General features: G+C 34.5%; 1 protein-coding gene across 2 annotated transcripts in view; it reads right to left on the bottom strand.

Annotated features, from left to right (window-relative positions):
• The window catches only part of PHIP (PHIP subunit of CUL4-Ring ligase complex), a 199,422-nt gene that overhangs the window by 177,046 nt on the left and 9,528 nt on the right, over window positions 1–12,848 (bottom strand). For both annotated transcript variants that reach the window (XM_020975528.2, XM_020975529.2), the window contains exons 5-6: window positions 4,321–4,471; window positions 4,114–4,212 (exon numbers count right to left, since the gene is read on the bottom strand). In XM_020975528.2, the coding sequence (XP_020831187.1) occupies window positions 4,114–4,212; window positions 4,321–4,471 (250 nt within the window). The remainder of the gene's footprint in view (window positions 1–4,113; window positions 4,213–4,320; window positions 4,472–12,848) is intronic.

Here is a 12,848-nt window from a genome sequence, read left to right as displayed (position 1 = left end):
AAGCAGAGGGCCATATGGGACTGAGAATTTTTATTTTTATTTCATGGGTTACCAAAACAAAGGAAATCATAACCAAGTGGTTGGGCTAATGCTGACATGCCTCTACTAACCTAGGCTGGTCCTGACCATTTCTCCACTACACAACACTGCCTCTTCTAGTAAAACTTGACCCTCCACCCCAGATTTCTTTCTTTCTTTTTTAAGGGATAGAGTGGGTAGCTAGCAGTAAAAAAGGACACATACAACAAGGAAGTCTACACTGGAAGTTCCTGCCAAGACAAGCTTCCACTGACATTTTTAAGAGGATAGCAGGGTATCAAAGAAAGACACAAGGTTTCAAAGTATATGACTGAGGAGCAAAATGAGTCATGCTGCTCCATTCAGAAGCAGAGTCACAGGTGTACTGCCAACAACCCCCCCCATCTCAAAAATAATAATAATGCTCTGACATCAAGTTTCTTTCCTTAGAACTAATAGCTCATCTGCGCTATACCAACTGATAAGGCAACCAGCTCTAAGCAGACAGATAAGTTACTACCTACAAAAAAAGTAGACTTTTTTTGACCAGCATGCTTGCCAACCAACAAGCAAGTTACAGCACCAAGCACTCTTTCAACAATAAAATTTACACCTAAAAATGTCAAAACAACCTGAAACACAAATAAAAAGGTAATAACATTTAATATCAACTCAAACACTATCTCTAAGTATTAGGCTAAAAAAAATCTTCATCGAGTATACTCACTGCTAAACAGAAAGGAATTTCTGCTATAAGCAACTTCAATAAAATTTGTCATAGCCACATCAATAAAGCACTGTAGGAGTCTCTTCTAGGAGATGGAAATTGTTTCTTACATTAAACATATTATAACGGTGTATGTTAAATCAATTAAGTTTTTATCCACAGCAGTTTTTACGGAATTATTAAGAACATCTGAATAAAAGAGACAGCTAGATCTCAATATAGTTGTTAAAAAAAGAATTTTTGTGAGGTGATTTTTTTTAATAGAGAAAACTGAAAATCAGAAGACACAGCTTTATCAATCTCAATGTGTCTATGAAGATATTTACTATCTAGGTTTGTAGGTTTTTTAAACCTACTCAAGAAGAGCAACATCTTACTTAGAGAGCAGACGGACCACAGTTAGTAATAAATCAGGGATACTCTTGCCCCTCTCAGATCCCCTAACGTACACCAAAAAAATTTTCTCAGAGTGCAACTATACCTTATCTAAAATACTGTTATCTTTAAGTCATATCTGAACAAAATTATATATATCAAGTTGTCATATAATTATAAAGATTAGCCAATTATAAACATTAGGTAAAATAAAACAGAAGAAAGTAAAAAACACACAGAGATTGTTATACAGTTTAAATTTTTTGGATGAAATCCTCACATTTCAGATATACCTTTGCCTTCCAAATGTGTATAAACAGAATTTATATAGAAATTATCACAGTCCCACTGTGATTCCTCATTATGCCATGGAGGTAGTGACCCTGGTTTCTCAAATGTCAGCAAAACTCAAATTCTGCAGGTCCTGCATCAAACTGAAAAGCCTGCAAGTTAACAGATTGTTTTTCACCCAAGGACCAATATAACTAAGTCCAGAAAAGTTCGTCAACATGTAGGCCAGCCACAAAAATTCAGACAGCCCACCTAAGTAAAACACATAAGTGAGTTATCAGCTGACTCAATGGTCCCTGCCTTCACAATCTAAATGGAAACACAAAACATATAGATATACATATGAACTAGAAAGGAATGAGATGCTAAACTATGCTTCTGACATAGTAAGACTTAAGAAAGAGGGAAAGATATTTCTGAAGTTATCTTTTGTGTATATATAATAGGGAACAGTTTTATACACATTGTTTCCATTGTTTCACATATACCCCCTTTTCCTTTCCACCTCTTAAAAACCCTTACTTCCCTGAAGACTCAGCTCAAACTCAACTGCATTCATGAAATTTTTCTTGATTCCTCCTAAGCTGCTAATAATCTCCCTCTCAAAACAACGTATTCATTTTGTATGTATTCTGTAATGTGTACATGTTCTCTCACCTCATAGACTATAACCTGCTTGAAGGCAAGGACTACTGTATTTTTGCCTGTGTATTCCCAGTGCCTAACGTGGTAATCACTTAATAAATGATTATTTACTGACTGAAACAAAGGATAAGTACTTATAATTAGTGAAAAATAAAGTAGAATATCTATGATGGGATTAGACTCTAGGGAATCTTCAAAGACAACAGCAATGAGTCCACATTTAATTGGGGCTGCTGTCTTAACTAATGAATCCCTCCCTAGAACCAATCCTTGGAACCAGGGATATACTTCACACCACCCACACCTATACTGTCTTCCTTGCCTGCTTCCTTGCCCCTGAATCAGTATTTTTTTCTTGTTGTTCTATCTCCAGTATTTAAAACAGGGCCCAACATGTGTATTAAGAGCTTAATAAATGTTTTATCTAACTTTTAACTGAGGGTAGAGTAGGGCAAGATGATTGGTATATTAACCTAGGTGTGAGATGAGAAAGGCCTTGATCAGGGTGAGATCAGGAAGAATGGAAAGAAAGGGATGAATCCAAGAGATACTTTAAAAGGAAGTGAAACTGAAAGAAAAGAAAGGACCCTAAATGACCCCAAGTTTTCTACCTGAAAACTGGTGATAATGCTGACAGAAAAAACAGAACTGAAATGGGGAACCTGTTGAGGACAAGGAAGATCATTAGTTTAGTTTGGACATGCTGCATTTGAGAAGATATTACATCCAGAAGGAGATGTCTTCTTTTGTCATTCAGCTATCTCAGTCACGTCCAACTCTTCTTTATAACGCCATTTTGGATTTTTATTGGCAAAGATACTGGAGTAGTTTGCCATTTCCTTCTCCAGCTCATTTTATAGATGAGGAACAGAGGCAAACAGGATTAAGTGATTTGCCCAGGATAGTAAGTATCTGAGGCTGGATTTGAACTCATGAAGGTGAGTCTTCCTAACTCCAAGCCCACTGCTCTATCCACTATGCCACCTAGCAGCTCCAAGATGTCTTCGAGGCAGTTGGAAATATGATTTTGAGAAAACCAGCAACATGTAACAACTATCTCAGAAAAATCTTCAATAGATCTAGATACAAGTAAAAAGTGAAAAACTTAAGTTTAATAAAATGTTATATAGTCTTGGCTAGTTTGCCTTCTTGAAATTTTAAAGATAAAAGCACAGTTATATTTCCTATCAGACACTTTCAACTATTTCATTTTCCTAGACCTAACATGAAAGGCAATGTGGAGTAGTGGAGAAAGAGTTGGCCTCAAAGTCAGGAAGACTTGAGTTCAAGTCTCATCTCTGATACACGCTTTACTACATGACCCTACAGTGCTCCCAAGAAACTCTACAAGATTCTAAGTACAGAATAGGCAGGAATATTCTCACCTGGAGTTTACTATACTGACTGAATCAGAGTTTTGTGGTTTTTTTTAAACAAAATAAGATACAACAAATAAACAAGAACCCCCCCAAATTTAACTTTATTCAGTCCCTAAATTAATGTGGGTATTTCATTAATTCCCAATGTTCCCAATTTGGGGAAAAACTGAAGGAGAGGAAACTATTCTTGTTTTAAGATGGAAATACAAGGGATGAATGTAAAATCATTGACTAGTAACAGAGAATTTCAGAATTGGATGGGACCTTAGGGATTGCTCAGTCCAACCTAAAAAAGAATCCCCTCCACAACATACCTTTGACTGAAGACTTAATTTTTCAGTAAAATATATTTAATAAGAATATGAAACTACCATGGAATATACAACTTAAATTTCCTCAGAGACTTTAGCCTTGATTTAAATTTTGCTCCAAAGTATAGCAAATATTTTAAAGTCCACATGGTATATAACATAAAATTATGTGTAACTATATATAGCCTTATAGCAATCTACCTAAAAATAATCTGAACTTTCTGAACAGTACTGCTCTTACCTGAAATTCTGATAAAGCAATGTGTAGCATGCAAAGTGATCTACTTCTGCTATAACTGAAAATAATTTTTGTTTGGTCTTTTAAACAATTCTGCCCCACATGATTAAAATCAACAAATTTACTTACCTATACTGGGGGGACTACCGTAGTTGACTGGAGACTCAGGAGGTCTTCCACAATGTAAAGCAGCAAGAGCAGATCCTTTCCACACAACATGTTTGCAGCCTATTGAACATATATGCATATTTATATACATATGAATATAGGCACACTTACAAAAACTTTAAATGATGATTTAAAAACCCATTAAGCCTTCTTTTGAAGCTTCCATACTTTTATTTGTGCGAAGTAAAGACTGTCTTCCAGCTCCTAATAACGTTTGCACTCCAGGGACACTTTGAGGAATTTCTTGCTCTAGAAGTGGTCCTAGTCGATGGCATATTTGTAGCAAGTGATCAGGTGCCAAATGTCTATAATACTTCACCTATTGTGTGAAACAGAAAAATATAAAAGTATTTGCTAAAGGGAACATGAACATTTTCACGGCATAAAGCTCATATTATGTCTGTTACCAAAAATTCTAAAGGAAAAACTGTCATGAAAGCGAAATTTTCATTTAATTGTAAATAAAGACAATTGATTTTTAAAGGGATTTGTCCTAGCTATTCTTTTAGTTCCTTTTTTGTATAGAAAAATCAACCAAGAGGCCTGGATTTATATCATATCTAGTCTTTAAATCCTGACAATATTACTTATTATCTAAATTTGACCAAAGTCACAGATTCTAGGCCTTATTTTCCTTTCTCATGAAGTGAAAGGGTTATACTAAATGATCTCTATCTAATTCTCATTACCCTACAATTTTATATTCCTTACACATTTCGTTATTTGTTCTGTGAAACAGCTTAATGCCTAGTTAAGTTTTACCCCACAAAATACATTGCAAATAATATAGGGGGAAAGGTTAAAGAAGGAATACAACTTAAATCTAAAAACTTTTTAAAAATCATGGTTGCTATAATTAATAACAAATTGTAAAGATTAGTTATAATAAATTTTAAAATACCATTGTGCTTTAAAATTTTAATATAACTTTTACAAATAAAAATTATGTTGTGAACTATCAAAAGGAATACACTAACGTTATACGCTTCATTTCAAATAAAACTGACTTTTGTGTAATAAAATTACAATCTGCAGTACTTGGAGATTAACTACTGAAACAGCTTGATAATATTGTTCGTATCCTTTAAAAGTGTTCATTGAATTTTATCCTAACCTTTCATAGCCTCAGTTTCCTCATCTGTAAAACAGAAGTAGTAATACCTAGAATATTTATCTCATAGGACTGCTATGAAGAACAAATGTGATGATGCATATACAGCACTTTATAAGTATCAGCTACAATTATTATGCAGAAGAGGAAAATTCTTCTCTCTACTTTGGCCTAGGTTAGATTACAAAGTATACATATATATACATACACACACACATATATTATACAGATCCATTATGTATTTAGAATTTGATTGGGGGGAGGAGGAGCTAGAAGGAACAATCCCTTCAAATTTATGTATATGTTAAAATATTTTTAAAATCCTAATATAAAATGAAATTTCAAAAGAATTAAAGAAAATAACTATTATACTATGCTACCTACCCAAATCACGTAAATTTCCTCACTTTAGTACCTAAAAACTATCCACTGCCATTTCAATTTGAATCCCTTATGATGCTCTGGACTTTGTTGTCAAATTATTTTATGCCAGCTTGCAATAGCTTGTTATAGTATAACTGATGACTATGACTGACATTTTAAAGAGGTTAGATATTACTCATAATTTCTACACTGTCCCTAATATACCTTATCTCTTCATCAGAATTTGATTCTGTCCTGCACATGCTATTATCACACTTTGTATTACAATAATTTAACATAAGGAATGTTGAACTGAACAACTGAGGATCTAGAAAATCTTATTTAGTCTCACTATGTTAAATCTTCTGATGATAGGGGATAAAAATGGAGAGGTTTTTTTTCATGTTTTCATCATCTCTTTCACACATTTATATAAAATCCGTATCAATGACTTAAGAGTTGTTTTGTGATGAGATGAGGTGACAAATTCTATATCCCACATTTTTAAGTTACCATATTAAAAATTCCACAGCTAACTATAAAGTACTTTATTTTAACCCCAAATTTATCAATACTCTTAAATTAGCATTTTAAAGAAACATTAACACAGAAAGATAAATAACCACAAGCCAACATAAGACCTTGAAAAATGATCTCATTTGTAGTACTATTTTCAGCAATGCTTTTATAAAATATCAGAGATACATATAAATATATATACATATATAACATTCATGTTTACTTATGAAGCATATATTCTAGCTAGCAAAACTACCCAGCATATTTTTTTTTCCATAATGCTAAGTACATTTGACCACAAATTAAATACCTAACAGGTATGATTTTGCCAAGGAACCTACTTCTTTAAAGGAAAAAAATGCACACTGCTTCATTGTGAAATGAGTAGAAAGCCTAGATTCAAGTCCTGACTGACTATGCAACTTACTATCTATCTCTATGACCTTGGGCAGTCAAAACCTCTCTTGGACAAAGTTTTCTCATATGAATGAGCAGATCAGAGAAAATAACTTCTAAACAATAAATCCTATGAACCTATTACTGGATGATCAAAATCTCTCCTAACTTAAATTCCATGACTCATGAACTCATCAAAAAGTTGCTTTTAAATTATTAATTTAATACAAGTTAAAAGTCAATATACTACAAAGCCTTGCTCAATTAGAAAGAATGCTCAAGTTATCAGGAGGGGTTCCCTTCTGATTAAATGAATTTTTCTGGTTAACTAGGATATCCTTTTAAATTCTGACTCTTGCTGAAATTCTTGACAAAATTATCATAAAAGTATTAATAATCTCTAGAAAAGTAACATCAATCTAGTTTCCTAAGTAACATATATTGGAACACAACTTTTTTTAAATAAGTCAGTATTTTGCAGTGCCTCACAGTCACTATCCTGAAGTTCAATTTTCATGATAAAGTATTGGTTGGAAAAGCTGTAATATATAGGTTACCAGGTTGAAAACTATTGCCAGGATATATCCAAGGGTCAACTATTTGGGGATTGGGACATTTCCCCCTTCTCTCCACCCCCCCCCGCAAAATTCCTCATACAATTTGATTTTGTTCAGTCTTTTCAGTTGTGTCTGACTCCTCATGACCTCATTTGGGGTTTTCTTGCCATTTACTCTCTAATGAAAGTAGACTGCATCACACTGTAACCCAAGTAAGTCTAATTAATATCGAGGTTTTGCTGCCTATTTTTTACTTATTAAATTATTAAGTTTTTATTTTCTATACATTATTTAGTTCTCAATGTCAAACCTAATCTCTCTTTTCCAATACATTTAACCTTTCTGAACTGTAGGACTATTTTACAGTGCTTTTAAAACCAACCACTATCCTCTGCTACCTAAATCAAAACTGAACAATGCCCATCAGAACTAAAACATAAATCAAAGCATATGTTTATATTCCTGCCTCCAAAAAAAAAAAAGAAAGAAAGAAAACAGCTCATTATTTATAAACATATATTTTTGCTATTCAGTTGTGTCCAACTCTTGGTGATCCCATTTTGGTTTTTCTTGGCAAATATACTGGAGTGCCTTGCCATTTCCTTCTCCAGCTCATCTTACAAATGAAGAACTAAGGCAAACATGGTTAAGTGACTACAGCTACTAAATGTCTAAGGCCAGATTTGAACTCATAGAGATGGGTCTTCCTGACTTCAGGCCTTACATTCTATCCATTGTGCCACCTAGCTGCCCTAGACACACATTTTAGTTAACTATATATTACACAGGCAATATATATATTTACCAAAAGTTGTTATGGAACAATTTTATACTTTTAATTTGCTTAAAGTCCAACCATAATTCAGGAATTCAAAAGAAATCTTAAAAACAATGGTACAGAAAAAAAATTGGCTTAGGAAAATTACCAGTCCCTCCAAAATATTAATCTTTTAAGATAAATAACTCTACATTACACTACTTAATAGAACAAAGAAAAACTGACAGTTTCTACTAGTGATCTGATCAAAGTTTTACTTATACTAGTTCAGTACAAAGCACACAACAAGCAAGTATCTGGCACCCTTTCCTGTGTGTGATTAAAACAGGGTAATAAAATCAGCAGCACATATACCCTAATATTTTCTGAGGCATGGGGTTCTAATTTCTCACTTAGTTTTTCAAGTTCTTTTCAAAGTTGCTTAGGATACTCTAAGTTGCCAGCCACAAAAACAGGTAATCAGTTTTCCATCTGTAATGTAAGTGAACCCACAGAACTGGTGAGGTGTCAGGAAGATTTTTTTCACTATCAATTAGTGGGACATATTATTACACACAATAAATCCAGCAGGGAAGAACTACAATCTGGAACAGTATAAAGTTGTCCTCAAAAACTATGTATAAAACTGGAAAATTGTATTACTATATGTAATTGAGAATTGGGCCAAATCTTAATAAGAAGAAATTAAACCAGAATAAATGTCCAAATCTTACTGAAGTTCAAAAAAATCAAACTCACAAAGTGTACAATGGTACGTACAGCTAGACAGCAAGTTGTCTAAAAAAGATACGGAGATTTAGGTGGGCTGGAAGTTCGATATGACTTAATCATGTGACATGGAAGCCAAAATCAAGCTAGTAAGATCTTAAGTTGCATAAAGAGGCAAAAAGTTCAGAACCAAGGAGTTAAAAGAGTCCTACTGTACACTGCCTCAGCCAAATCACATCTTGTTATTGTGTTCAGTTCTAGGCACATTTTAATTAGAAGAACAATGATAAAGCTAGACAGCATCCAGAGGTACATTAGAGCAAGATGGTAGAGAAAAGGCACTGTGATCATGCAATATGAAGATCACTGAACGTGATGGTTAGCCTAAGGAAGAGATAACTTAAGGGGTGACATGATTGTCTTCGAGTAGCTCAAAGTCACTCACACAGAAGAGTGGTAAAGAGTAGAAGGTGCAAAGAAGTAAATTTAGGTTTGATGTTAAGGAAAAATTTCTAAATATCAGAACTGTTCACAAGTTGAATGAGGTGTTTGAGGACAGTGTGGTCCTTACTAGTGGTCATCAATATCTGGATTGGTACTTATTAGGAATGTTCTACAGCAGAAGTTCTCAATCTTTTTTTTTCTATCACGGATCTCCCACCTCAAACCTTTGGCAATCTGGTGAAACCTATGATCCCCTTCTCAGAATGCAATTTTTTTTTAAATTCACAACTCAAAAAAATACTAAATATTAGTGAGATTTTTTCCCATATAAGTTAATGGGTCCTCCTAGACTAGAAGCATATCTGTTCACAAAGGAATTATATTTGATGATTTCTGAGGCCCCTTCCAACTCAGATTCTAAGACACAATAGCTAAGAACCAAAATCTATCATTTAATTCAGAATAACATAATGATCCCTCTATTTCAACCAATTAACCCATCTATCCCACATGTCATAACCCAGACTAAAGGTAAGCTATGTGTGTCTCCATCTTTAGTAATATGAACAGTTAACTAAGGCTAAATTTGTACAACCTCAACAGGTTGTAGTAAGTCAGTAACAACCTAGCAAGTGTTAGTTCCACCTCTTGTTAAAGTCAAGGTTCAAAAAAGACGGAAAATGGAAGCAAAAAGAATTCATGATAAAAGCCAAAAACATGGGTTTATTCAAATTTCACAAGATAATGGTCCAATTACATAGAATTGGCCAGAAATTAGTTACCAAAACTTATTTTTAAAAATTGAAATACATGGGTCCGAGGTATAAAATGTTACCTTCTCCTAATCTAGAAAAATTTCAATCTCCTTTAATACATTTGCAAATGAGCTTTTTAAAACATTTAATATTTCATGTCATTTAATATAAATATTAAGTTTTCCATATTTTATCACCTCAGGTTTACAAATATTTCTGTATCCATTTCTATACTCATTTCAAATATAAAACAAATCTTTGCTATCATTTTTAAGATTTTCACTACCTTCTCCCAACTTGTCTCTCTACTTATTCCTACAAGAAGAGCAAACCTATATACAGTGAGTCTATCCAAAATAATCAAATGTGGGAACTGGAAATGTCACTCCTACTTTTTACAGAACGTTAAGATAGCTTCACACTAACTGATCATAGTCAGGGTTTGAGATACCAGTTAAATTAAGCATCACACTCAGGTCAAATCTGATAAAGGAAGCTCATTAACAAGTTCAAATGTGCTCTAAAGACAGAAGCAAGAGCATGTAACTGAGGCTGAGTATATAAGCACCACAGTTCCATAAAAACATTAAGTCAAAGACTAAAGGCCAAAACAAGTGGCAACTTACAAAAACAAACTGCCCAGATACCAAAAGAAAAAAAAAAAGCTTTTTGAGTGACTTTGGAAGTTGGGAGTAAAAATAGAGAAGGGATAGGATCACTGATGAGGGTAGTCAGAACAATAATACAGGACTGAAATATTCAAATATTTTCATCTATATTCATTTGTATTGTTCAATCAACCAAAACGATCTTCAGTTAGAACATCTCTCATGTGTATGTCCCTTTCTCTTCTGACACTGCAACCACTCTCATGCAGGCCCTCATCACCTTACACTTTTAACTACTGAACTAATCTACTGGTTGGTCTCCCTGCTTCAAGTCTCTCCCCACCCCAATTCATACTCCATTCAGCTATCAAACTGATCTTCCTATAAAAGCAGGTCTGACCACCATACTTATCACTTTCCAATTTCATAAATTCCAGTGGTTCTCTACTACCCTGAAGTATCAAATATAAAATCCTGTTTGGCTTTTAAAGCCATTAATATCCTGGCCCCTTTCTTTCCAGTATTCCTATATTACTCCCCTCCTCTAAGAATTCTCAGTGATGGTACCCCCCCATGCCAATAGCACCTTGCTCATTTTTGCCTCCTAGCTTCCCTAGATTCCTTCAGTTCTCTGCAAAAAAGCACTTCCTAGTCCTCCTTAATCTCAGTGCCTTTGCTGAGATTACCCCTAATTTACTCTGTATATTCTGTTTGTACATAGTCGTTTGCACGTTGTTTCCCCTACTAACTAGACTGTGAGTTCCTTGAGAGCAGGTACTATTTCTTGCCTTTCTTTGTATGCCCCAACTCTTGGCACGGTGCCTGGCACTTAGCAGACCCTTAATAAATGCTGATTGAAACAAAAGGAAAAAACAAAGATGAATTACATAAAACTGATACTTAACATAAATGCAAAGATGACAAAGGAGTAGCTAGTTTCTTTCAGTGAATTTAAATCATTTGGCACATCCTCACACAGTGAAATTGCTTACAGATGCAACTGCTAAGCCACTAATAATCTTTGGAGAACTATCAAGAGCTAGAAAGGTACAGCAGATACTGGTTCTGATTTTCAAAAATAGAAAGACAGATTCTTTGTTGGGCCAATGAGTTTGACACTAATTCAAGACAAAGTCCTAGAATGAATTTTTAAGGAATTACTCAGGGAACTGGTGATTAGCATAAGCCAATCTTCATTTTCTTTTCCGGATAAGATTATTAGACTGGATTTCTTTAAGACATATACCAATCTCTTATAATATCTCTGTAGATAAAATGTATAGCTAAGAATTGAAGCACCAAGGACTGAATGGCAGTACTCCTGGCAGATTTGGAAGTGGCTGAACTGAACCCAAAAAGTGTCTGTTAATAAAGATTAATGCCAACCTGTAGGAAGTACTCTGGTGGCAAACTTCAGCCCTTCTTAGCCCTTTCCAATTCACCATTTTTATTAATAACTTGAATAAAGATTCACGTACCTTGTTTATAAAATTTTCATAAGACATGAAGCTGAGAGAGTTGGCTAATACACTGCATGACAGAATCAGGAACCAAAAGGATCTCAAGAAGTGAAATCGAAAAGGGAAATAAGGTGCTGCTCTTAACAATGGCAGTAAGATGTAATTACTTGCATGGTAGTATTTTTGCAAATGCTTATCATAAGCATTGCATTATAAAATAATCAAATATCCAATAAAATGCTGTTTCTTGTTGCTTTTAGACACACAATAAACCCTCTACTTTCTCACCTCCCAATCAATTCTCAACCCCTCATAATCTGGCTTACAACCTCACCACAAGTGAAACTGCTATCACTAAAATTATCAAAGCTCTCCTAACCTTTAAACCTAATAGCTTTTTCTCAAGTCATCCTATTTCTTCCCCTCCTCGGCAGCTTGATATTGTTGACCATGCCTTCCCCCTGGTATTCTCTCCTCCTTGGTTTCTTATGACTTCATGCTTTCCTAGTTCTGCTTCTGCCTGTCTCAAATGTCCTTTCTCAGTTTCCTTTGCAAAAATCTCCCAAAATATTTTTTGATTTCTAAGTAGATTACTCCAAAATCTACATTCTTAGTCTTAATTTCTTTCCTGAGCTTCCATTTCACAATACCAGGTGTTCACTGGACATCTGCAACTAGTCCCATATGTACCTCAAACTCAATACGTCCAAAATAGAACTCCATATTTCCCCCCCAAATCCATCAGTTTCCCTGAATTCTCCATGTGTTAAGGGGTACAGCAACCCTTTTACTCATCCAGTTCACAATCTCAGAAGCATCAATTCTTTCCTCTTCCTAATCCTCCAATATACAATCACTTGTCAAGTCCTATTGATTGTACTTCCACATGACTCCTGTATACCTTCCTTTTCTTCATTTAGATACAATGCTATTTCAAGCCCTCAATCACCTCTTGCCTAGTCTATTGAAACAGCCTCCTAGTCTCCCTATAACCAGT

This window comes from Phascolarctos cinereus, unplaced genomic scaffold (genome assembly GCF_003287225.1).
Source record: "Phascolarctos cinereus isolate Bilbo 61053 unplaced genomic scaffold, phaCin_HiC Scaffold_5;HRSCAF=322, whole genome shotgun sequence".
Lineage (NCBI taxonomy): Eukaryota > Metazoa > Chordata > Mammalia > Diprotodontia > Phascolarctidae > Phascolarctos > Phascolarctos cinereus.
The sequence above is the reverse complement of the archived record's forward strand: the minus strand, read 5'-3'. Positions and strand labels throughout refer to the sequence as shown.